General features: G+C 38.9%; 5 protein-coding genes and 1 long non-coding RNA gene across 7 annotated transcripts; 3 read left to right on the top strand and 3 right to left on the bottom strand.

Moving 5' to 3' along the window:
- LOC140760924 (protein GRAVITROPIC IN THE LIGHT 1-like) lies at positions 1-2,340 on the bottom strand. 2 transcript variants are annotated; one of them, XM_073098018.1, is made up of 3 exons: positions 1,789-2,340; positions 1,636-1,667; positions 1-1,560 (listed from the first exon to the last, which is right to left on the bottom strand). In XM_073098018.1, the coding sequence occupies exon 3, from the start codon at positions 1,499-1,501 to the stop codon at positions 194-196; it is 1,308 nt and encodes a 435-aa protein (XP_072954119.1). In that variant the 5' UTR covers positions 1,502-1,560; positions 1,636-1,667; positions 1,789-2,340; the 3' UTR covers positions 1-193. The 2 variants fall into 2 exon arrangements, with proteins under 2 accessions (XP_072954119.1, XP_072954118.1); XM_073098017.1 differs by having other exon boundaries at positions 1-1,546.
- Positions 2,341-2,537: 197 nt separating this feature from the next.
- Positions 2,538-4,435, top strand: LOC140760925 (RING-H2 finger protein ATL14-like). Its single transcript, XM_073098020.1, has one exon. It carries the CDS (start codon positions 3,415-3,417, stop codon positions 3,898-3,900), a length of 486 nt encoding a protein of 161 aa, XP_072954121.1. The 5' UTR covers positions 2,538-3,414; the 3' UTR covers positions 3,901-4,435.
- Positions 4,436-4,571: 136 nt separating this feature from the next.
- LOC140760923 (U-box domain-containing protein 16-like) lies at positions 4,572-6,840 on the bottom strand. Its single transcript, XM_073098016.1, has one exon. It carries the CDS (start codon positions 6,799-6,801, stop codon positions 4,795-4,797), a length of 2,007 nt encoding a protein of 668 aa, XP_072954117.1. The 5' UTR covers positions 6,802-6,840; the 3' UTR covers positions 4,572-4,794.
- A 5,751-nt stretch (positions 6,841-12,591) lies between these two features.
- On the top strand, positions 12,592-13,347 carry LOC140761294 (uncharacterized). Its single transcript, XR_012104562.1, has 3 exons — positions 12,592-12,609; positions 12,733-12,767; positions 13,026-13,347. It is a non-coding gene; the product is annotated as an uncharacterized lncRNA (long non-coding RNA).
- A 6,125-nt stretch (positions 13,348-19,472) lies between these two features.
- LOC140761001 (CBL-interacting protein kinase 11) lies at positions 19,473-22,356 on the top strand. Its single transcript, XM_073098157.1, has 2 exons — positions 19,473-19,651; positions 20,409-22,356. Exon 2 carries the CDS (start codon positions 20,756-20,758, stop codon positions 22,136-22,138), a length of 1,383 nt encoding a protein of 460 aa, XP_072954258.1. The 5' UTR covers positions 19,473-19,651; positions 20,409-20,755; the 3' UTR covers positions 22,139-22,356.
- A 449-nt stretch (positions 22,357-22,805) lies between these two features.
- On the bottom strand, positions 22,806-25,904 carry LOC140761226 (uncharacterized). The gene is made up of 5 exons (XM_073098480.1): positions 25,833-25,904; positions 24,777-25,082; positions 24,311-24,449; positions 23,469-23,602; positions 22,806-23,393 (listed from the first exon to the last, which is right to left on the bottom strand). Exons 2-5 carry the CDS (start codon positions 24,953-24,955, stop codon positions 22,868-22,870), a joined length of 978 nt encoding a protein of 325 aa, XP_072954581.1. The 5' UTR covers positions 24,956-25,082; positions 25,833-25,904; the 3' UTR covers positions 22,806-22,867.
- Positions 25,905-26,593: the final 689 nt, after the last annotated feature.

Genomic DNA, 26,593 nt, shown 5'->3' with positions numbered 1-26,593 from the left:
CATCAGTTAATAGCATTTACAGTAAGGCAAATTTCTATAACATATATGATGATACATTTCCAACTCATAACTAAGGAGCTGATACAAAGACACAAAAATCTGCTACATGGTGGATAACCTGCATTTTGTTTTCCTTCTCTACTTTAAAATTACACTAAAGAAGAACAAACCACCAGATTTGGTTACAGGTAAGTCAGAACTTATATTCAGAGTTCCTGATAGAAGCCACCATTTTTGACAGATAAACCCTACAGTGAACAATGGTGGCTCCAATTTTAAACCCTGGTGTCACCGTAAATCCAACTGTAATCTTGTCTCCTTCCTTAGGAACCACTTCAGCCACCACACTCTCCATGTAGTCCTTCTTATACTTATTCCCGCGTTTGACATAAAAGATTTCAGCTCTGGGGATAAAAGAATTCGCCATGACCTGCAATGCCCACACCAATCTTGCCATCCTCACAAATGCTTGATAGAATGGTGTCCTTGGGTGCCCACCAGCCATCAAAAATGCCCTCTGATCAAGATTGCCAAAGAATGACTCTTCCATCTTCGATGGCACAGCTACAACATATTTTGATCGGCAAAATCTCCCAAAATTAGAATCTGGGTCCTTCAACAGAGCATCAAATGGGTCTCGGAAGCTCATTACACAGTCGAAATCATCCATGGTCAAGGATCCATCTTGAGCTCCCATAAGCATTATCCGAGATAGATAAGCTTCGAAAGCATACTTCTTGTGAGACCTCTCATAGTATACGACTGAGTTATCAATCAAACTGACAACTTGGTCAAGATCCCAACCAGAAGCTCTCATCAATCCAATCAAGGGCTTTGCGAATTCATGAATGGACATTGATGCGAGCTTGAATACCTCAGAAAACACATCAGCTGTCAATTCCCTCCTTAGTAGCAAAGGTTCATCTCTTGACAATGCCTTCTGCTTAATCTTCCCTTCCAACACCAAGTTTTTTCTATTTAACTCCTCTAATTCTGATCTCATACGAAGAATATCGGATTCTTTACTTTGGAGCTCGGATTGTAATCCCACCAATGTTTTCTGATGTTCTTGGATCAACACACCGATGGAGGATTGGCACATGGGTTTACACTGCTGCTTCTTAGAGAACAAATCCTCTAGCCCAGAAAGGGCTTCGAGCTCTCCCACGACAAGTTCATTGGCAACCTTAATTTTATCAGGCTCATAAGGGATGTGGGCTTGTTGGAGTTGCACATAGGCTAATTTAAGAGAAGAAATTGCCTCAAACAACCTCATCAGCACAGCTTCTTGAGACCACTCAACACTTGTAGAGATGGTCACGTCCAAGGGTTGGGGGTAGATTTTCTGATCCCTAGTATCATCACTAGTCTCTTGAGTGCTATTGGCTTTTGGGTTCTTCACAGGAGGGGAAACTCCAACTGATCTCAGCTTGCAGAGCTCTGAGAAGCGAAGTAAGACATTTGAAGAACTCCTTGTAGCTTTAGGTGGGGCAGCTTCCATGTCTTTAGAATACCAAAGTAACTCTCTGTTCTCAATCAGAGAAGTCTATTTGCACCAAACTAAGATGTGGGTTTAGGGTTTTAGACATGAAACCAGATTGAAGCAAGAAAAATAAAACATCAAATCCCAAGTACCTTGAGAGACTTGAAGATCGCCAAAATCCCGCCTTTTTGCACCCAGAAGACCAAACCAAGTTGTGGGGTTACGGTTTTGGACAATGTAGAGTTGTAATCTCAATCAAAACAGAGATGGAAGCAAGAGAAAGCAAAGGTTTTAGTCCCAAATACCTTGCGAGACGACTCGGAGATCACCAAAGTCCCTCCCTTTCCGCACCCAAAAACCCAAAACGCCAATGTTTTAGAAGAGAAGTTCAAAAAGATTAGAGCTTTCGCCACTCCGAGGTGGATTAAAGAAGGCAAACCCGAAGTGGGTTCCAATGGAGATTCTAATAAGATACAAGGTAGTGGAAGGGGAGAGGAAAGCATCGACTATTTTTTTACTAAGCACAACGTCAAAAGAAGCGGCGGACACAAGGAGGTGGAAACCCTAGTTTCCTGCAGCATGGATCTGAGAACATCTAAGATTTAGATAAGGATTCCATACGCCTTCCCGAGGTAGGAGAAGATTCGAACAGAGGAGTTACCAACAAAAAATATTAATAATAATTCTCAAAGCGAAGAGAAAATAAGAGGAGGGCGTGGGGTTTCGGAAGGTGGTACGTAATTTTTTAAATATTGACATGTGTGGAGTTATTGGTGCGTTTAGCGTCTCGAGGTGTTGTTGGGAGCTTCCGGAGAAGAACTACTTGGTGGTTGCTGCTCCAGTTTGAAACTTTTTTAGTTATAAATATTGGGTTACTTGTTACCTATACCCTCAACTATAGCATATTTTCATATAAGACCATTTTAATTATTCTTTGTATCATACATATTCTATTTCAAATGTTTTCACATTTAAGATAGATAATATATAATATAAAAACTAAAATGACAGGATTTATATATACTTTAAAAAAAAATCAAGCTGCCTTTGTTAATTTTACAACTTAATCACTGTATTTTTCGGATCCTATCATCTCTCACAGGAGAGATTAGGAATTGTGAATTTGATTCTCGCTGTCAATATAAGAGCTAATATATTTATGATTTAGATTTCTTATAATTCATTTGTTGGGATGATTAGCTCGATTGTCTAATGAATATATTAAATCATTTGGTTATTATGTGATTAGCCTAAATGCTCAATTAAACAAAGTTAAAGTTAAGAGAACTAATTGGCAATGACGAGGCACGCTTGTAGACTTAAATTTTTTGAGCTAGAATTGATTGGTCGAATTGGTTTACTATTAATTTAATTGGTCAGATTCAAGTCCATGTTCTTCGCCATTATGGCTCGGGCTCAACTCGGCAGTCTGCATAGCCATTGCATTATCTCAACTTAACCAAGCACGATGAGGTCTTAGTTTACCCCTTATTTAATCTACTGATGCATGCTTAAACCTCTTAGCATTTCTAATGCCATGGCATGCGATTGGAATCAAAACTAAGAATTCAATTACATATTTGCTGTATGAACATAGAATATTCCCTCAGAATCGTACAGTAAATGGAGGCAGATTAAAATATACGTGCTCATTTTATATTAAAAAAATTAAATAAAAACGATTAAAAAAGAACTGTAAATTCAGTAAAAAAAGTAAGGGGTGAAGTGTAACTATACCTTCTCTTTCCCCCGCTATAAATTCTGATAAATGTATTAAACTAGGTCTCGGATTCGCATCTATATATATCTCCTAATCCGAACACAACTCGAATCACAAATTCCGAGCATTGAAGGGCTTCCCCTGCAACTATATATAAAATCAATGGTTATTGTCAAATCTTATGCTCAAATCCTTCCTTCCTTAGTTTCCGATGAATTTCTTCGAGACGTTCTACGTTTGGCTTCTCGTGTTTGCCGCGGTGTGCGACATCTTACATTGCTGCGGCTGCTGCGTTCGTCACTTCGACGACGACGACGACGACGACGACGACGATGATGATGCTGGTTATGACGACGACGACAACGACGATGATGATGGTCATGATGGTGGTGGTAATACAGGCAATCATGGTCATGGTGATGGCATGGAGAGGAGGGGAGAGGAAGTGGCAGGTTTGACGGTGGAAGAGCTGAAGAAGATTATGGAGTTCACGTACACGGATGGGGTGTGGGACGAGGGGGAGTGCGTTATTTGCTTCGAGAAGATGGAGACAGGTGAGAGGTGCAGGTTCTTGCAAGGGTGTGGTCACATATTTCACCAGGAGTGTGCGGATACGTGGCTGAGGAACAAGGCGACATGCCCTCTTTGTAGGGCTGTTGTTGTAGCCAAAAGTGTAGGGATTGAACAGATGGTGTGACCTATTAGGACTTCTTGGATGTTTTTTTAATTGTTCTTTAGTTCTAGCCTTCTAGGGACCAGGAAAATACCTTATTGGAGTTTATGACGTTGTGGTTAATTAATCTACTCTCTACTCTGGTATGGAAATTATCCTCGCAAAAACTCCAATTCGTTGGCTGGCATGAAGACTTGGGCCAGTCTCAGACCAGGTTGGAATCATGGGCTTTTTATTAAGTCAGGGTGGGCCAGAGAGCAAAAGGTTTGCTTGTTTCGTGACTTCAAATTGTCCTATTCAGTGTAGTTGGTTTTTTTTTCTAAAAGAAAAGAAAAAACTTGGGAACTGTCTTATTCGGTTAATTAATATAGGATTAATTATAATGGGGTTGGGATACATTGCCCGGTAACACACGCAAGATAGGTGTGAGATTGATTGAGAAGTAGATAAAATAAATAGGTTCGCTGTGGAAGGCTAAAATGTTGGAATCAAGAAAAGGAATACTTGGAAGAAAGAAGAGGAGAGGAGGGCAGGTTGCGTAATGAGTAGGTAGTTGCGTTCAATAGTTGTGTGAGCTGGTTGGTTGCTTCAAATGATTCTTTCCGCTACTTACGATTACAGGTTAGCAGCTGCTAAATATTCGTTCAGTAGCTCGATCACGGGCTCACGGACCAACTAATTATAACAATCGCACAAAGACAAATCTGCTCTTTTTTCTTTATTGCGTTTTGAGAACAAATCATTTATGAGATGATAAATAAAAATCGAAGAAACCACTCGTATTCACAATTGATGAACCAATTATGTCCGTCCGATGGCAAATAGTGCACGGTTAAACAATCCTGTACAACTGAAATTAAAATTTTTTTAAAAAAAAAATCGGATTGGTAGTTTTGGTACCTTATTACGGTTGTTGGTTTACGACACCGCGGTGGCCGCCGCGATGCTGAGGGCTGAAACCCTGGCTGTACGATCGGCCTCGACGGCAGCAGCCCACCGCCTGCATATTCGACCCAGCGCCGCCGCCTTCCGCCGAGCCCTATCCGTTCCCGTTCCCATCAGCTCCCATATCACCCACTCGATTCCCGGCGCAGCCGCCAGCCCAGCCACCGCAGCCCCTCCAACTCGCCGACAAATCACCACTAGCGCCGCCGCCGCGCTCTCCCTTGCGGCCTCTGACCCTCTCCTCATCACCCCAACCAGCCTTGTCACCGCCCCCTCCTCCGCTGCCACTGCCTCTGCCCCTCCCCGCTTCGCCACAGCCGCCACCACCGCCGCCGCCTCCGCCACCACCTCCAAAGATCCCATTGCCGCTGTCACCACTCCCTCCTCCACCAACCTCGATATGTTCTCCCTCTCCGCAGCCAAAACTAAGATCGCCGCGAGTGCGTCCTTCTTCGCGCTCGCGGGTCCGGACCGCACCATCGCAACCAGGCGTTGCACAACACGTGGATCCCTCCCCAGCTTTCGCCTATAGGAATGGACGGCGGACAGACTCAGCACCGCCGCGGCGGCGTTCTCCCTCGCCTGCCAAGTGGCGCTCTCCCCCATGACATGCAGGACGGCGTCCAACCCGCCATCGGCGTGCATGATTCGCCGCTTGTTCGCTTCCAGGATGGATAGGTTGAGTAGCGCCGTGACGGCGTTGAGCTGGAGGCTGAGATCGGTGGAGTACAAGAGAGGAATAAGTAACGGAACGGCGCCGGCTTCTGCCACGAAGGCGCGGTTATTGGATCCGGATTTGGCCAGCAAGCGGAGCTCGTGGACGACCCGGTTGGTCGCCTCAGTCGACGGGGAGGCGGCTAGCTTCTCGACCAGGAACGACGCCGTCATCCTCGCGGCCTCGAGCGCAGCCTTGTTCTCATTGACAGCGTTAGTCTCATCTTCACCTGGATCGGAACCCTCAAGTTGGACGTTGTTCTCGCGGCACCAGAGCAAGATGAGATTCCTGAGGGCTTTGTTGGGCACGACGTCGAGGTGGGTGAGGGTCTGGCCGGACTTGGGACACGTGGCGTGGCCGGAGCGGAGCCACTGGGTGATCGACTCACGGTCGTACGTTTGCCCGCTCGCTACGACAACAGGGTCCCGCATCAGATCCAGAGAGATGGGGCAGCGGAAGTCCGGCGGCGCCGCAGGATCCGCACCCGAGGAGTTGAATTTTCCATCGGACGACTCTGCGCCCCTTGGCATCGACTCGCCGAAGAGGACACACTTCGCGTACCGGACGAGACCGACGAGCGCGATCATCTCGGCCGTCCATTTCTCCGCCGCCTTCTCCCCGATTTCGCTTTCCAACCGCTCGATTTCGTTGCCACAGCTTCTAGAATCATCCAGGCCCAATCTCACGAAGATAGACTGCAGCCTCGATCTCTCCGGAACGATCTCGCGCTCGATTTCTCGGATCAATCCGAGAATTTCGGACCTCAATGCCTGCTCCGCCGGATCAATAACAGCCGACGACCGCCGGCACTGGCGGCGCGCGAGATCGACGAGGTCGACGACGTCATCTCCGACGCCGAGGTCGCGGACCGGGAGGATATCCAGGAGGGTTGCGAGATCGATAGAGATCTCATGGAGGTCGCCAGCGACGAGATCGGCCTGGAGGAGAAGACGCGTGCGGCTGCGATTGGAGCAATCGGCGAGGAGAGACTTTAATCGGTTGAGGACGAAGAAGATCTCACGGAAGCAGAGGGTAGCGGAGGAGGGGAGTTCGCCGGAGGCGACCCCATCACGGAGGAGCTCCTCAAATAGGACGGTGAAGAGCTTGGAGCGGCGAGAGACGGAGCAGAAGTGGCGGCGAGGGAAAGGCTTGGGGTCGTCGGGGAGGGAGATCTCGCGTGAGAGGCGGAGCAAAGAACGGAGGAGGTCGGAGTGGTCGGAGGGAGGCGAGAAGAAGGAAGAAGAGTATGTGGTCCAGATCGCCATTAATGGCGGATTAAGAAAGGAAGCGGAGGAGTTGGACAAAGGAGGGAGGGATTTTTCATATATAGTAGAGGGACTGAGGAGGCGTGTGGATGTGAATTTGTTTTTTTTTTAATAAAAAAAAATCACACTATTTGGTAAAACGTCTCACAATCTCAGCCGTCGATCAGGAAGATGGAAGTTGTTGATTTGTTGGAGTAAGTCGGCTGTCATTGATCTTTTCGCCGCCTCCAGTCTCGATGGTGGAAATGCGGCTGGAGTCCGAAATGACCAAAATAGCCTCCAAAAGGTAAACGATAAGGATTACACGAAATGTAGGACGTCAGAAAATTTTGGATAACTAGCCCACCGCCCATAAATGATGCAAAGCAAAGCCTTTAAATCTTCCAATGGACCAAACATTAACAAGGACCTCCTTGTAATTTAACAAAACGGAGGTGGTTTCTAGAAAAAATAATATTAACATCGATTAACCACAAATGACTCCAATAACGTAACGTGCGATACTACGTATGTCACGAGAGCTACTTTATACTTCTTAATCAATAAAGCGAGTGATATTATACACTAGGTTTACCTATTAGTTGTTGAGAAATGTGGTTTTAATTAATATGGGTGATAGTATATCCACTAAATAATCATTAGTCATCACTACAATGAACCCAAAGAAATAGTAAATAAATTTGTTTCTAGGGTGGTAGTTCACAAATTGCATCATTATAAGAGATGAATAACTTATCCCAACCACCTCAATATATGAGATTCCAATTCCATGAGCACCACTCACCCAATCAAAAGTTAGAGAATTGACTTGCTAACCAACAGCACATAATTTTAGTGTTTTAGAACCAAAGTTGTAAGGTATTATATATGAGATTCCAATTACCTTTTAGATAAAATTATTTTCTAGCTCAGCACTTAGCTTTTATTAAATAAGGGTGATGATTCGATACAAATTAAAAAATTATTTAAACAAGATTCTATTTCTAGAAGCAGTATCGAAGGGGAAACTATTTTCATTTTACTTGTATTTTCTATCTAGTGGCTATTTCATTTGGTATACGATCGTATGAGCATAGTTAAGATTTGGTTACAAATTTAATTTAATTATTTTGATTATTATAATGTAGTTTAAGTAGGAGAAGTAGGCTATCATAATTAAAACTATATTCTAGTTAGTTTTTTTTTTCTCATTACGGTTGATTGACAAGATTATAATCAAATTTTAATTTAATTAAGATAGGCCATCACTGCTAGTTAAATTAAAATTCCTCAATTAAAGTTTAATTTAAATTGAGTCAAATCTTATATTTTGGATTAGTTTCTTGATTATATTAATAGTGGGCTTCGATGATTAGTAATTTTTAATTTATAGACCATGTATGAAAGAATAAAATAAAATAAAAATATAGTTGTCAAAATAATTAAGCTAGCTTGAGCTCAGTTCATATTTAACTTGATTAATTAAATTAAACTTAAAATTAGTTTTAAACCGAGCTTGATATATAAATATCAAGTGTTGATCATTTGAGGTTCAATTCAAACTTTGATTTGAGTGATTTGAGCTAGATTTAAGTCAAACTTGATTTGAGATTGATTTAGATTTGAAGTCAATTTGCTTTGAAATATTTGAATCTGTTTATCAAACAGTTTAAGCTCAAAATAGGTTCAAATTAACCTAATTAATTAAGCTCGAGTTCAAAATCAATCTCAAAATATACCTTTTCAAATTAAATTTAATTAATTCTAAGCATAATATTTTAGGTTAGGCTCAAGGTTGAACAAAGCTCGACACAATTAAAAAGCCCTTATAACGGAGAAGGATTTGCAAACCAATTCCATTTACAGAATAAGTTTAGCAAATATAGACCAAAACCACATCAGTTGCAAAAGAGGGTTATTTTAGGTTTGGAGTGCCCACATTTTATGTATAAAGCACAATTTATTTGTTTATGTAAGCAATGCACAACATTTATACATCTCTTTTTCATACTTGTTATTTATACATTATATATATATATATTAAACTGTGGTCCTTAGACCAACTCATTCAATATCAAAACTACATAAGGCTTTAAGAGGTGTGTTAGACCTAGTATAGTCCAAAAAGGAGAGTTACAAGAAGCTATTCACCAACTTTACTAAAATGAGAGGGTTTGCCCAAGAGGCAAGAGCAGTAGTGTAATTTGGTCAAACCAATATGAGCAGAGTTTGAAATCTGAGTTCAAAGGACCATTTTACTTTGACCCTAAGAAGAAGCCCCCAGTTTTAGGACTCAGGAGTAAGGAGTACCCATTAACCATTGAAGAGGTAGGGGAACATGTATGGGAAACATGGAGCCCACGAAGTTAATATGCTAGATATATATATATATCAACTTGGACGTGATCATATATGTATATATGCATTTTGGAACCATCATGTAACTAACATATGTATGTGGTCCACATGATGCATCATCCATCATCCCCATCCATTTGATGTTTAGAAAGGATAAGTTTCAGCCATCATCCATCCCGTCATAGAATCCAAACAGCGGGCCACCGTACTAGCCCACGGTTTACAAGTTGCGACCAAAATTAAATTTCGTTTTCCATAATTTTGGACTGGGAAATATTATTAAAAAAAGAAGAAGGAATTTTCCAAATAACACCCTAGGTTTAAGTGATTTTGTAATAACCACTCCCTCTCTGAGTTAACTGTATTTAACTTTTGCCTAAAATATAAACTTCTTCAAGAACATTTTAATAAATTCTGTCAGCCTAATTACGTTAGAAAGTATAATTTTATTTATAGAGTTTAAAATAAGACTATGATACAAGACGGTCACCCACCGGAAGTAAAAAGAGGTACCCGGACCAAGGTTAATTATAAACACAACAACCTAATGAATAGTAGTACAATGAACCACAATTTAACCCACTTAAATACTTAATAATGCAATGAAGCAAAATTTAATTAAGTTATAAATGTTACCAAAATTTAGTGAGGAACAACTTGGGATTCCTTCAGGCATGGGGGACCAAAACCATGAATGTATCTTCTATTCAATGAACACGAAGTTGTAAATGAATAAAAAAAAAAAGGTACGCCGACCAAGGTTGGTGTCTGGTCTTCTACATCAATATTGTTTCAATTATAAGTTTACCTAACAGTAGGAGCCCATTAGTGCAGAAGCTTCTAAAACAAAATACTCTCTAACTGAGGTGTTTCCTGGTTGTGAGTTGTGACCACTTCTTGATAACTTTTCAAATTGCATTCATTTCTTATTCAACCATCTTAAATCTTTTGCATGCCTCATAAACCCTCTCATGCATTATTGTTATGTTAACCTATAATTTTTATCATCTTCCTGTATGCATTTATGGTCCACTATTTAGAAGATTAAGCTTTAGGGTTAGTCAGTTATGAAACGTATTAGGCTTGAAAGATGGCATATAATGACTGGCCACATATTAATTGCGGAGATTAGTTAATGAAGCTTTAGTTTGTGGCTCTGGCAAGAGTTGGCCAGAAGTCATAGGATTGGAGGACATCCACCTAATGAGTAATGGCTAATGGAGTAATGGGAATAGCCCAACCCCACTATAACTTAGTCGTGCTCACCAGCTCATTTGGCTCGACTTATCAAATCACATCGAGACATAATCCGCGACCTAATAAAATTTTCTTAAATTTGAATTTAAATTCTCTAAAAAAATATCTTCAAACTAGGTTTTATATATTTTTAAAATGGATAGCTTAACCTATTATATCTCTTTATATATATATATATAAATGAAGTCTTATCTAAACTATTCCAAATACGAGCTGAATTTAATTTAGCCGAGATTGTGCTGCTCAGCTTAATTATTTTAACAGCCCTAGTTCTCGTCCTTCTCATTCTCAGCTTTAGTAGTTCTGTAATTCTTTCTCCTCCTCTCCCTCTTGCTCTCGTCCTGTTTCCTTTTATTCATTTTTTTTTCTTTCTCCAGTAGAACATAACTTGGTAATCAAATGGTTTTGGGCCCTTTTGCATACTGATGAATAATGATCCAGCTTGAGATTGTGTATCAGCTGGAGGCCCATGTAATAATCTCACCAACCCAATTAATCATCTTATGCACCTATTTTGAAGTTACCAGTCCAGTTGAGCTCTCGATTCAAAGCCCACACAGCTTGAAGAAAAGTTACTCTCTCTTTTTTCCCTTCTATTTTAGCTCGGCCCAGAAACGGATGCATTGAATATGTACATCGATGCACCGATCAGCGTCTGGAAAATAATGTGTGCCCAATGTTAAGTTTAATGAGTAGATTATAGATGTGGTAAGGAGTAAAGAAAACAGTAAAAGTTGACGGTGAAAAGAAGATAAAAGCTGTAAGAAGAGAAAGAAGAGAGAGGAAAGGACGTTTTGGGGAGACAAAAGACCTTGTGATTCCTGAGCTCCCCTGCAGAATCCACTAACTCAGTGTCTCTTCCTTCCGTCCCTTTCCTCTTCCCCTCTCCTCTCCTTCCCCCTCTTCTAATTACTGGCCCAAATATAAAGTAACCATGTTACCCTTCTAATTTCCAACGCCAAAAGAGAAAAGTTAATGCAAATCATTGACGTTCATAAACCCCATGGATGTTTCAATAATTAGCCTTGATAATTGCACTTTAAATAATTAACCATGATGGTACGGAATTATACATTTTATGAGCAATAAAATTAAAAAAAAAAGAAGAAGATCATATATCCTGTTATGGATGGTGATAAATCCAAAATATTTGGCGGAATCCGTTCGTCCAATAAGTAACTAAAGAACGAGAATCTAAATCTCATCTCTAAACTTTGCCACCTTATCTCTGGCGATATATATACATACGAATACAAATTAGTTGGATTCATTTGCCAACTTGTTAAGGATGCTGATCGCAAGATACATCCTAGTGTTGTAGACCACTCCATGATCGAATCGAATCAAACACTTGCCCACCATTCGGATGAACTCTAAGTATGTTTTCGGACCACCAAAAATTATCCAGAAATGTGGACCTCTTGGCTCTTGCATTGTGAGATTCCAGTTCATTCGTTAATGTGTAAGGTATGTATAAGTGACGATTTGATAGTATCGTATAGATTTTAATCTCAGAAAGCACCTGAAGTTAACTATATTTAGAAAAACAACTTTTGTTCACAGCATTCTTTTTTTTGGGGGTGGGGGGGTGGGTACCCTTTTGTCCAATTTATTAGTGCTTTTAAAAGTGAAGTTTACAATAATGGGCTCGAAATGTAAACATCGAAATGATAAAATGTGACATTAAACGTGCGAATTATGTAACGTGACAAGATTGTCCCTTCGAAACCATATAAACGATGTGATGGCATATGAGTCATTTCATTCAACAATCGAATTCAACAAGAAATCTTTTGCTTTTAGTTTCACATAGAGAGAGAGAGAGTGAGAGAGAGAGAGAGAGGAAAAATAAGAAAAGAAAAGAAGAGAGTTTGAATGGGTTATGCGATGCAATATTAAATTCCTCTGCTACGACTGTCAGAGTGGTGGTCTCTGAGATCTGAAGCAGCTACAGAGAAAAGAACGAGAAGGGAATGGCTTGAGATCTCTCACCCCTCTCTGCTTCCACCTCTGCCTCTTTCCTAATACAGTGTTTCTTTTTTTTCCCTCCTCCGAAGCATTTTAAGAAGGCTTCTGGATTCACGTTGATGGAGTTAAGAGGAGGGAGGAGGGGAGCTTTCCCAAAGGAGGCTCTTTTATGCTGTGCTCTGCTCTACCTCTTCTTCGTCTATGCTCTCTCTGTGAGTCCTACATGGAGGGGAAGCGTTCGACTAGGTGAGCAACATTCGAATTATTTTTTCTATTTTTTTATTCTTATGGCGTTTTAGAAAATGTACACTTTTTTTTTTTTTGGGTCTATCGAAATGGTTAAAGATTTTCTCCCTCGCGTTTTTGCAGATAGCGGAAGAGTAAGAACGGATTCTTCCGCTCAGGTAGAGTGATCTCTTCCTTCCTTCTCTTGCGTATGACTTAATTCTATCAGGAAGGATAAGTGTGATGCTTCCTTATTCCTATTCCTATCTTCTTCTTCTTTTTTTGGGGGGCGGGGGAGAGGGGTTCTTTCGCGTTCATCATCACTCTCCTCTGAGCTGGGTTTGCTACAAAGAGGGACCCGATAAGATTAGAAGAAAATATGATCGTAAATCCACCAATATTCTAACACGTATCCGCGACGAAATCGGTCCTCACAGAATTCCAATCCGAAGAGCGAAACAGTCGAATCTGGAGAGGGACCCGATAACCCCTCGCTAACATGCGCCGCCAGCACATCCGAGCGACAGGTTTTCCATTTCCCGGGCCCAAAACCATACGGGCTGGCGCACCCTAGCAGTACGACTTGGCAGTACTAACGTGAGCCCGGTGGGTGCAGGTGGCCGTGACACGCGGGCGTCGTCGGCAGGACCTCACCAGCAGCAGCGACGGGCCGGGGTCCTACCCTCCGCGGTGCACCGCCAAGTGCGGTGACTGCACCCCTTGCGTCCCCGTACACGTGGCGGTCCCACCCGGCGTGCCCGTGCCCGCCGAATACTACCCGGAGGCTTGGCGATGCAAGTGCGGCAACAAGCTCTACATGCCCTAGCTCTACTACTCCGCTGCCCCAAGGTGGTCATCCTACCGCATCGGTATCCCCTCACCCTCACCCTCACCCTCACCCTCTTCCCCACCTCTTTCCTTTTTCATAGTCCATAAAATGAGAGAGTACCAAAAGGTTAGGTGAAGTGAAGCTTATCATCAATTAGGGGGGAGAGGAGGAGGAGGAGGAGGAGGAGGAGAGGAGGGGAGTTGGGAGAGTTACTACTACACACGTCTATGTGAGTGTATAGGCCTTTTGGGAATATTTTTGCTAGTCTTCACTAACAAATATTCTGATGAGAAGTTATCATCAATGAATAACATGGGCTGTTCTGGAATAGTCTCCATTTTATCTCTATTACCAAACTTCTCTTAATCTATGATTCCCTGTTCCAAATCATATGTGTATGTGTATGTCTATATTTAGTGAGTTTGACACTTTGACTAGTCCACAGCAACGCTCCATTGTAATTGACCAGCTGATGGTACTAGATTTCTTAGTATCTTTAGTGGTTAAGACACTCACAGCGGCCAATATTTTCTTAGTAAATCAAATAAACCTACGTCCCCAGAATAGAGGGGTCCTTTTCATTTCTTTTCTTTCCTTAAACCTCCCAAAAATTATTGCCAAACTTAAATTAAGAATATTGGTTTCAAGGACATAGTCAGTGTGGATCATATTAGAAGTTGTCTCTGGTGTATTTATATAATTCTATTCGTAGAGTTAGATAAACTATATTCTATAGTTAACGATAAATAGTAAGTATGGGTGTTGTTTAAAATATAGACAAAAAAATATAAAGTATTATCTGCAAATTTTTCTCACCCATAGTTGAAACACTTCATTCTGTAGTGAAAGTTTGTGGAATACTTAGATGTCCCTAAAATATAGGGTTCTTGCAGCAAGTTTCTTGAACAGTATAGACTTATTGCATGGATATTAATTGAAGTCTTGAAAGGCTGGGATGGTATGAAAAAGAATGGCATCTATGCTATGTGTCTATTCCTCTTCAGTCTCCATCTGTCTCTGAAGAATATTCTTCGTCATCCAAAGCATTGCTGAAGACTGTACATAGTGACGACCCTCCTTCCAGATCCAAAGAAAGAGAAGCTTCTTCAACAATTATCATCTAAAGTTGAAGAGAAATTTAACAAAAAATAATCATTCGACTCCAAACTTTTGCTTTTTAATACTCTAAAAATGTCTTGGATTAATTTTAACCTAATAACAGCTAACAAAATAGATAACTTTTATCAGGTCTTTTGTATATATAGTTAATTTAACTAATTTATATGCTACCTGACCATAAAGACAACTAACGCAGTGTAGTTATGAGTCATTGAAAGTAAAACGTCCAAGTCCAATGCAAACTAAATATTTATTATGTAATAAGGTGTGAATGATAATAAAACGTTTTTGATAAATTTTCCAAAATCTAAAACCTTATATTAGGTGAATAATATTTGCTTCACTTGGAGATCACCATGATTAGGGGGGTAGTCCATGAGATGGGCCTGGCCCAAAACCTCTTCTTTGATACGCCATACTTGGCCCAGACTAATCAAGAAAGAGAAGACAAACAAAACAACTCTTCTTCATATAATTCGTTTAACTGTTTGGTGTACGTCAACTACAATGAGAGAGTGACAAAATTGAAATCCTTGATCAAAGTTATCACATTAGAAAGATTTAGGTCCATCCATGTAATCAAACCTAGGATGAAGTTTTGGATAAAGTATGTCTCTGTTCAGTATTTAATTTAACCATAATCATTTTCTCTCTGTATACACCCTTATAATGCTGATATTTATAATATATCCTTCAATACACAAGGTTTTGGGTATAAAACTTGTAAAATCCCTTATTTTTTATGGATATTTCCCGGAGTACACTAACCGTTAAAAATTGAAAAATATAAATATTAAAAAAAATGAAAATATTATTATTCCAGCTTCCATATATATAATTGAAGCTTAACTGTATATTTATTAAAAAATAACTTGGAAGCTATTTATGAAAAAAAAAAATACATCTGTTTTGAGAGTATATGTATGTAAATATTAACTTTTGGAGAGGTATAAACGTGAATAAGAGAAATTTTTTTTAAGAATATACATGCCAAAAAAGAAAATGTTAAAAAGGTGTATAGTTCATGAGCATTAATTTTAACGTGGAAGCTTTAATGCGTCTAATTTATTTCAAGGCTACAAAGAATCCAAGGCTTGAATTTATATTTCGTTACTTTAGCTTTAATGGAGCTGCGAGCCAGCTAAATATGCAGCAAACCGGAAACTTGGTTGGCACTTTATTAAGCACAAGAGACATAATAAAATAAAGATACTGAATGCTATCCTTAGAATTAATGTGCCCACATAGTGTGCAGCGTTGCACTTATCCAACCAACATGACAAAAAGATAGGGGTAAAAACAAAGACTCGGATGTGCAAATTGATGGCACTTGGCAGGCCATATGTTCTCTAACAATTATGCCTTTGTCTAATTGTCTTGGAGGAGACACCAATCAGAGAGGCGTGTCCTTTTCGTCGAAGTGCTTTATTAGGCTTTTAGCCCTTCTATCTCCATGTATATATTTCTGATGCTCTTTTGGATTGTGACAAGGATCTCGCATGAGTAATTAGCTAAATATAAGATCTGCGGAGGATTGCATCAGATTTCCGATACATTGTCTATATGCAATGGAGGGAAGGAAGACACAACAACTTGCAACTCAATTCGAGAAATCCAGGGCCAGTTGGGAACCCAATCATAGGGCTAGTGTTTATCTCCCCTCTTTCCCCTCCTTCCCCTCTTATTGCCGGAGTGGTTAGAGGAGGAAAGGGTACACTTTTGTTTTTCTTGGATGTCATCTTGTGGCTCGGTCCTTTTGGTTTCTAACAGGATGCCGGAGTGGTTAGAGAGATGGTGCTCTTCCTCACTGTGATCCCTGGCCCGATCATGATGATTGTGGTGGTTCGGCTAGCACTGGGGGGATTTCTCCCCTCTTTGACGAGTCAGCGCGACGGTGGCGTTGGATGCATTTTATCTCTTCCCTTTCTTTATTTTATTTTATTTTATTATTATTGTAGGTCGGTGATATTTGATTATTCAAATTTTGATATTTGATTATCCAACATATAAATAAATTTATGCAAATATTTATATTAATTACTAACTATAAATTAATATTTTAATTATACTAAAAATTATATTTAAAAATGTGCATAAATTTATCACACTCTTTATATGTGATAAGATTTTATATATTACTTGTCACTCAAAATTTGACAAAAATATATATAAGCGAGTGTTTAATTATAAAATATATTTTAAAAAAGTTTAAATCTATAAATAAATATCATTTATACACGAATGTTAATACTTTAATTATTTTTTTTGTTCTATTTGATATAGCCGGGGTGTGTGTGATTTGTTTCAAATAATCTAGCTTTATCTCGCCTTTTATTTATGTATCATACTTTTATTAAAATATTTTGTAAAGAAAATACAATTGTTACACAGAGTTTAAACTATTTGTAACTAGAATTAGTTGAGAAATAACTTTGGTAGGTGGAGTTCGCTTTCCGTTTGAAACTGTTGAAGCTTATTCACAAGAGCAGTTAATCTCCCAACAGTCTGGATGCTATCATGCTAATAAATAGCACTACCAAATCATGAGTAGATATTATTTATTTGTACTCTCTTTAGTAGTCTTTCCGTCACCTTTTTATATAATATTTCTTTAAGAATTATAATATGATTAGTTTGACGTATAAGCAAGCTAACAGGGGATAAAACCCAAAAAATTAGAATACCCTATATCTTTTTTTGTCCATGGTTAGCTAATTAATCCGTAACCTAATTAATTTGAAGGCCAAAATGAATCATTTTCGATCATCCCATCCTTTTAAGCGTCAAATAAATCGAAAGTTATTATTCTATATATATATATATAATAAGTTATAAAAGACTAACTAGAAATAGTTGCATTTAATTTCTTATCGTACCTATACCTAAATATTAATGATTATGAGGGTGAGATTTGAGAGCTTCCGTTGTAAGGATCAAATCAATCATGCTAGTCCACATGGCTTCAAGATATATGGCAATAATTCCAATTCCTATGTGGAGCTGGCAAAATAAAATAATTCCTTTACTTAACCACTAATTCCTAACCCAATCATTACTCTTTAATTTCCCAAGTTAATTATTCAGAAATATAGAAATATGTTATTACCCAAGAGCCAAAAGGGCTAACCTTTTGCAATTACAGGCTCTATTAGATTTAATCGGATCGTGATTAGATTAAGATGCATGCACGTCTAAACGTGGGCATACGTTTCTTTCCACCTCTTATAAGTTTAGTTTGTAAATTATGAGTCTATCTTGATAATCTGCATGTTAAACTTCTCAAATATATCTTACAATAAATGTTTCAGTTATTTTATTGATTTCGTGTGCCTATTAAATAGTGTTGCTTATCGAATAAGTAGTGCTTGTGATACAATGAGCCGGACTACTACCTAATCAACTTTACTCTAAATATAAACAAATGTTAACTAATTTAATAATTGTTTTGTTAATGCGAGTTTATTTCCTTTTGAAGTGTATCGTGAGTTTAATTGGGTGAATACTTTAAAGCTCCTACTGGACTTAAATTCCACCTTCGACCTTGTCCAATGGTCGAATACTAATGTACTATACGCTCATCTTTTAGTATTATGACTCATTGCATATTTTAAGTTGTAACAAGAGTTCTCTTTTAGGTTTAGTAAATTTTCTCTCCTAGAGAGTTTTTTCCCCATTGTCCTCTCCTTCTCTAGCCCATGGGTTATGGGAGAAGAGAGGGTCTCTTTTCCTCTTTTTCTCTTTAGATATATTTAGATATATTCTTCCCCCTCCCCCCCCCCCCCCCTTTTTTTTCTTTCTCTACTCTCATCACTATTGGTATCACTCGCTCACCCTTCTTTATGTTGCTATCAATTTATCCATCTCTCTCCTTCTCTATCATCCTACATTGGTTATGATCCTATCTGTAGGGTGGTGGCATCAGAGGTAGTCTATCTCGACTCTGTTATCTATGCGCCACCTTGCTACTTGGGGATTTCGACAGTCGAATCTTTTCATTCAAGTAGTAAGAACTAGCCTTGGCCCATATCTCGACTATTGTGCCTTATTATTTGTTGTATTTTTAGTTTATTTTGTACCGTTGCTCATCTAATTTTGCTAGTAGAGTGTTGTTAGGTTTGTTGTGAGCTTGATTAGGGTTTTAAGATGTTGACCTAGTTAGTCTTGCATTTTTTTCTCGACTTTTGCTATGCTTATGTGGTGCTATTAATGTTGATCAAGTAAGAGATTTATCATAAATGCTTGTATTATACTTATTTTTTATTTATTTTTTAACTAAGTATGGAGCTTATTATTAAAAAAATAATATCATTTTCTATTGTGAAAAAAAGGGTTTTACACTTATATCGCTTCAAAGTATATTATTTGTAGATATATGGATGGCTTTTAAAATACAAAAAATTAGATATTTACATTCAAAAAATTTAAGCAAATAAATATTAATATTTTTATCTTTTTATAGTTAACTTGATACAATTTTAATGTTTAGTCCTATTTTAGGGGATTCATGAAAATGTATTTATTTAGATAAGAATATCGACTTTAGAGGAGTATATATATTCTAATTAAGAATCTAGGTGCTAGATTTTTTTTCTGTACAGCAGTACAGGAGACTATTTCCAACCACTTATTTTTCTAGGAAAGAAATTGACGTTGAAAATTAACCCAATTTTATATTCTTCACATCTTCAAAATATCGTTTTGAAATTATTAAACTTTGTTGTCATATAAGGAGCTTTAAAATTTTTCCCGAATATTTTCCCATGTCGCTTTGACCAAATACTTTTGCTTCAATTTTGCCGCGTTTAATCACAACCTCGTAGAAGGTTGAAATTTCCAGCAGACCCTTCTCCCATAATAATAATAAAACTGAAGGTTCATTTTGGGAAACGTCAACCTCAGAGAAAGCTTGGAGAGATATGCCTGGCACTACTATATCGACCGTGATTAAATTAAAAAGAAGCTACCGAGAGGCTTCTCATCTCTTCTTTGCTCCAACCCGGATCTTTATCCAAAAGCCCCATCCCTTGCTCCCCAATTTGCCCATCCGAACTCGATCGATTTGAAGGTTTGGGGATCGAATCGGATCGGCGGAGCTCTTCTTCCGGGCCTGGAAAGGTGACCAACTCTTCGGATTTCATCACCCTTTCCCGTTTCTGGTCCCAATTCCTGTTCTTTTTCCATTTCGATTTGTTGTCGAGAAGAAAGTTGTTTTTTTAATGTGATTCGCGGACGCTGGCTTTTGAGTTGTTGATTTTGTCCTATTTTAGAGGTAGTTGATGGGTACTTTGGATTGCGATTTCGTGGATTTCCTCATCTCTACTTTCGTTGTCGCGGCTAATTATTCATATTTTACATTGTTTTCTCCATCAATATTTGCGTTACAACTTTTGTTGATTGCCAGAGGTTGAGTAGCCGACTTTTGCAAAGAATAAGCTTTGTAACATGTTTCTGCTTTCGAAAAGGAAATTTTACGGTTTTCTTTTCGATTTTAAGTTCTTTAATATTTTTTTTTTCTTCCTGTTGTTTAAATTTGTGTGACTTCTGTGTTTTGCTTTTGTTTGATGATTCCCGAATGGCCCTTTGCTGGTTGCTTGTGCCAAAAATTATTCCCAATAATTAACATGGGATCCTCAATTCTACATCATCTTCTCTTTATTCTATGTGAACTTTTGTTTTACTCTTGTATGCTACTCCTAATTGTTTCCTGTATTTTGTGATATAGAAGGGCGATTTATAATCTTCAATATATTGTAAGCTAGCTAGCGAATAAAATCCTGGAGTACTTATCTGATGGTGCTATAGATTCTTTTTTTCCCCTTCTTATCTTTCCTTTTATCTTTTTATGTTTAAATTGGATTTTTCTTCTGACCAGATAGTTCCAGCGATTAACTGAAGACAAAAACCCGGGAATGCAGAAAGATGTGCTTGCGCAGCAGGAAGTTCTCGCCTGACGTAAACGAGATTACATCGCCGGTTGAGCCTATATTGTTCATTGTTGACGAGAGCTACCAGCATCCCTATATCAACTTAGTGTTCCATGTGCTAAGGCGTGATAAAGCTAGAAGAACTTTAAGGACCATCATACTAAGTAGCGACCTTGGTGATGACGGTTGACATCTAGTGCCTTGGATGACCTGCTCTGTGGATAATTGATATCAAGGGGATAAGTTGCTGTTCTTGTTGTTCTTGTTGTGTTGTTTATTGATTCAGTGAGCAAGGATGGACAGTAGGACTGTTTTGATGCAAAAATATGAGTTAGGGAGATTATTAGGTCAAGGAACGTTTGCAAAGGTGTACTACGCTAGGAATCTTAGATCTGGCCAAGGTGTTGCTATAAAGATGATTGATAAAGATAAGGTGCTAAGGGTTGGGCTTATGGAACAAATCAAGCGAGAGATCTCAATAATGAGGTTAGTGAGACATCCACACATTGTCCAGCTTTATGAGGTTATGGCAAGCAAGAGCAAGATTTACTTTGTTATGGAGTATGTTAAGGGTGGTGAACTTTTCAACAAGGTTGCCAAAGGCAGGCTCAAGGAGGATGTTGCGAGGAAGTACTTCCATCAATTGATAAGTGCTGTAGATTACTGCCACAGCAGGGGTGTTTATCACCGAGACTTGAAGCCTGAAAATATGTTGTTGGATGAATCTGAAAATTTGAAAGTTTCAGATTTTGGTCTAAGTGCCCTTGCTGAGTCCAAGAGGCAGGATGGCTTGCTCCATACTACTTGTGGCACTCCAGCTTATGTTGCTCCTGAGGTGATCAGTAGGAAAGGTTATGATGGTGCAAAAGCTGATATATGGTCTTGTGGTGTGATTCTTTTTGTTCTCGTTGCTGGTTATCTCCCTTTCCATGATTCAAATCTCATAGAGATGTACAGGAAGATTGGCAAAGGTGAATTTAAATACCCCAGTTGGTTCTCTTTCGACCTTCGAAAGCTACTATTTAAGATCCTAGACCCAAATCCGGTTACCAGGATTTCTATCTCATTGATAAAGGAGAGTCCTTGGTACAAAAAGGAGTCTGATGGCAAGCATTTGAAAGAAGAGACACGTACAAGAGAAAGTTCCACGACAGTTGATGCTGCAGCTTTAGAAGTTCCAGATAAAAACAGGGATGAAGAAAAGCAAGAGTCAACAAGCATAAAAAACTTGAGTGCCTTGAACCTAGATTCACTGAGTGTAAAAAATGTCAATGCTTTTGACATCATTTCTCTTTCAACAGGTTTTGATCTTTCAGGTTTATTTGAAGAAAGAGGTGGCAGAAAGGAAACACGATTCACTTCCAGGCAGCCTGCGACGACCATCATCTCAAAGCTGGAGGATATGGCCAAACACTTGAAGCTAAAACTAAAGAAGAAAGATAATGGGGTTTTGAAGATGGCAGGGTTGAAGGAAGGGAGGAAGGGTGTCCTAGAGCTTGATGCAGAGATATTTGAGATTACTCCATCATTTCATTTGGTGGAAATGAAGAAGACAAATGGAGATACCATGGAGTATCAAAAACTGCTGAAGGAGGAAGTAAGGCCAGCTCTGAAGGACATCGTTTGGGCTTGGCAAGGTGATTCTCAGTACCAACAGCAGCGTCAACAACAGTTATAATTCTAGCTACAAATATTTAGAATTTATGACTTACTTGCTCCATATGTAATAGTCCAAAAAGAAAAAAAAAAGTAATCTGCACTTTTTCTTTGTTTCCTCTTTCTTTTGTGGTTTTGTGGAACTCCAATCCTTATTAATGTCTTGAACTCTTCCCTGTATTTGGTGGTTGCCTCTCAACATATTCTATTTTCCATCACATGAGAAAGTAGAGACTATCCAATTAAAGGATTTTGTGGTTGAATTGTATGTAATGCTTGGATTGGATTGGGACGGCCTGAGTACAGCGTTCTTGAAGTTTTCTGGCAAGATTTGGCGATAAATACACTTCCATTTGGTAGTTGTCATAATAAACTCTAAATTGTTATCTGGATCCTAATACACTTGAATGAAATGAGGAAACTGGTCCCGAAGAATTGTAGTTGATTTCGTTGCATTAACTGCCTGCCTTTTTTAATGATTCCTGGCATTTCAAAGCTTTTATTTTTTGCTTAATATTACTGAGCTCATTGCATTTTTCTCATGATGTAAGAAAAGAGAGTGCTCTCTATTCAACGCTTCAGCATTCAATCTTACTATAGGCAGATCAGACTTCCAACTATTATAAACAGCGCAACAGCAACAGAAATCATTTTTTCAAAAAAAAAAAAGAAAAACGCAACAGAAATCAGCAAGTCTTCTGCCATCAAACAGATCAAAGCTTTCTCACTTTAATGTAAATTTGTAAATGCATCAAAGTTGAATGATTACAGGAGAGTCAGTCAAATCAATTATCTTAGGACAGGTTGAAGCCCATTTATTACACGAGCGAATTAGGCAACTGGATGGCGTTGAAAGATCTATAACACTACTTCCAGATGAGAGCAATGGGCTATCAGAGAAAGCCTCCTCATAAGTTTTACCAGGAGATGATCTTGTTTGGTCCATATTATTTCCTGGAAAACATTGAAAATTATCTTCATTATATAAGCCGAGAGTTCTTCTGTACTCTTCCTTAGTCTGATTAGATGATTCTTGTATCTCGAAATGCTGAACATAGTCATCAGCTGAAGCGTTTGCAGTATGGTTGGTAACTTCCACATCGTTGTTAAATGGCAAATCAAGCAAGGAGCAAGTAGTTGGATATTCTTCATTGTCCACATAGCAGGGAAGTTCATCCATGGAGCAAACATCTGTCTTCATTTGCCTCGGCAATTTTGAACAGCCAACCGTAAACTTTGTATACTTGGTTGAGAAGAAATTTACTGTGAGATTTAAGCTGATAGAAGAGAATCACAGTTATTTATCTAAAAATGAATTGTAAAATATCGAAACTAGCATGGAAATCACTTACTTCTCCCAAGCTGGAAGGTTAAGCATTGTGTAAGCCAGCTTGATCTTATTGGCTACGCCACCAAGGGATTTAAAACTTGAAGCTGCTTTCCTGACAGCTAGGGACTCCGTTGGGTGTTGCCAGGCCCATTCAAACTGCAATTGCAATGCACCATTAGAATACTCCAAGACATCATCCTTCCACAAACAGTTTGGGGTTCTAAGAACTCATGAGAAAAAAGAAATTTATAGCCGGATCATAAAGTAGGAATTTTATGGCCAATCTACTATTATGGTGACTCAAGTCAGAAGATCACAAGTGCATAGGCATATAATAAGCACAGGTGAACAGAAACCAGGAAAAAAAAATCTTATCGAGTTTGATTTTACGAGCACATATTAAAGAATTAACTTGATTAAGATCTTATAGTAATTCTTATTCATCCATAGTAAGACCAAGATGAAGTATTAAAGATGGGTTCACTAACATGTTGCTATAACCTCAAAGAAAGCTAAGTCTTGCAAACTCATCTAGATGCTTCTGCCAAAAGATAGCTCGCCCTCTGAACCCCGAGCTGCGGATTTCTAAATCATTTTCGTCTTTCTTTTCTTGTTGGTCCTAATTAGCGAGCTTACGATGCATCAGAAGAAATAGATAGAAAAGAGAAAGGCGTGCTAATAGCCCATAACAGAATTTTAGTACTAGCCAACGATCCCCAAAGTCCTATCGTTCCGATTATAACTATTGATTTACTTAATAAGTTGTAACAGGTTGACATAATTGCTGGAGATTAGATGTCTAAAGAGCTTACTTTTCAAACTCAAGAGCATAGATATATATGCATCGGATCACAATTTAATAACCTGAAGAGCACTGATATTTGAAGGAAAGCCATAGATGCACAGGATCATCTCCCAAGGACGTCCACGCTTCGTCCTCCATGCACCAGACCTCATCTCACCATTGTGTTGCCTGATCCTCCGACGTGGGTTGACCGTAAACCTACGACAAAACAAATCTCAACGAGTTCGATAACAAAGATAACCTAACAATCTCAATTTAGGATCTTGACGATGCACACAGTTAGCCAGAAAGAAAACAATCCTCAAATCTTGAAATTTGGTCATGTTTTCTAACTCAATAAAGATTGACGGATTTGAGCCAACCCAGAAAAGAAATTGACGGATTCCAGATCTGGGTAATGAAATTAGGTAAAAAAACTCAATAGCAAGAATTCCATAAGAGAAGACCAAACAGATGTAATCTTTAACAGTGTGAATCAAGAAAGCAAAGATGAAAATAAAGACATGAGATGATTTGGGAGTAAACCCGATGTAGGTGCGGCCTTTGTGACGAGGGCTCAGAGAGCTGAGAAGATAGCAAGCAAAGAAGCCCTTTTCCTCTTCCTCACCCTTCTCTTCTTCTACCTCATCGTCCATGGTTACCTCCCTCGTTTCCATCTCCGCCATATCGAATTGGGTCGTCAGTTTCCCCTTTCTTCTTCCCATTCCTTCTCTCGGATCAGGGGGGGCTTCGGTTTGAATTCATTTTGCGACCGTTGGAGAACTGCAGACTAATCCAGCCTGGAGTGAATACGAAGTACATCGAGATTCACGATGTTGAGGGAGAGAAGTGCTGAAATAATATTCAATTGAAATGAGGTCCTTTTGTTTTGATAAACTAGTAATCAAAATTTATTAGTAAATATAGAATAATTAGATGGAAAAGGAGAGGAATTAAAAAAAAATTAAGTTGGTTGCCCTAAACTGGTGTAATCGTTTAATACTCATTAAATTTGTTTACATTAAACTTAAACCAAATCCAAACTCTTGTGTGACAATCATCAATTATGCTTTACATATATTATAAAACTAACACCAACTCCATGTAGCTCTTTCAGAGATATTGCTCGGTATGGCCAGTGCATTAATTACGAGTAATACGACGAGCAATAAGAGCACTGTCTATGAGGATAGGGGTGCCCTAATTTTATGCGCGTGCTATTATTGGAGGTAGCAATAGGATTACAGTCAAGAGAGATAGCAATGACCCTGCAGATGGACAGGGTCAAGAGAAAATGCCCTAATAACATGTTGAACAGTGTCATAGATGTGTTATCGATGCCCTCCTTAACCACGCAGAGTATTGATTCAATACATACCAACTAATCTCTAGATCTCGATTACCAAGAGTCAAGATTAATATTTACATGGGTAATTGCCAATTGTTCAAATAACTCCCAGAATCTAAGCAATAGTGTCATTGGGTATCCCATAGAAAATTTACAAATATGGTGCGAAGAATTCACTTTATTAAGAAATTTTGTTTCGACTCCTGAGACCATATATACCAGAGAAAAAAGAAGAATGAATTAAACAATTTTACCCTTGAAAAGGGAAGGGGGTGGTGGCTGGCATTCGAATACCCGGAAGCTAGCGTACGTCGTCAGGCTTTGTCCTTGCAGAAATGTAGAGAAGAATAGTTTCGAAGCCATGTCGACAATCTTATGTCCAGACCGTGTAGTACGTCTAGAGAGACGTGACGTGCTTTCTCTGTAGTAGCCAAGACTCGAAATCGTCAAAGTCAAATCTAAGATTTAGCATTAGTTGTTACGGCTAGCAATTGATCAGCGAGACAACAACCCTACAGCTCAAATTGGATTAGACTTTCTGCAGACATCTAGCGATGATTTCTTGCTTGAGGCTGCAAGGACTTCTCCTTTACTACCTTCGGAATACAGAAGGAGACTTTAGAGTTCTACTAAACTAATAGCGAAGTCAACCGACTCTGTCAATCACAAGCTCTGAAGCTCCAATGGACAACCGTTATTATATTTTTCCCTACCTAAGTATCACATATAAAAATTTATTAGAGTGTTATAACTATCAATTATATTTGTTCGTCTGTACAGCTTGACGTGGTTGTAAAAAAGAAAAATAAGTTACATTTGTTTGCTAGTGGTAGTTTGACTTGATTGACAATTCAATGACTCGAAAAATTAGCTGGCACAATAATTTTGGGGTAATAATTCGCGTAATCCGTAGCTCAATTAATAGATGAATTGAGTTAGTTGCTCATCATATTATATGTTTCAAGGTTTGTATTTTTTTTAAAGTAAGAGAGGGCTGATATATTATTCAGTTTAT

Source organism: Typha angustifolia, chromosome 6, assembly GCF_048772165.1.
Source record: "Typha angustifolia cultivar Huaian chromosome 6, ASM4877216v1, whole genome shotgun sequence".
NCBI classification, from domain to species: domain Eukaryota; kingdom Viridiplantae; phylum Streptophyta; class Magnoliopsida; order Poales; family Typhaceae; genus Typha; species Typha angustifolia.
Note: the sequence above shows the minus strand (reverse complement) of the source record. Positions and strands in the feature narration are given on the sequence as shown.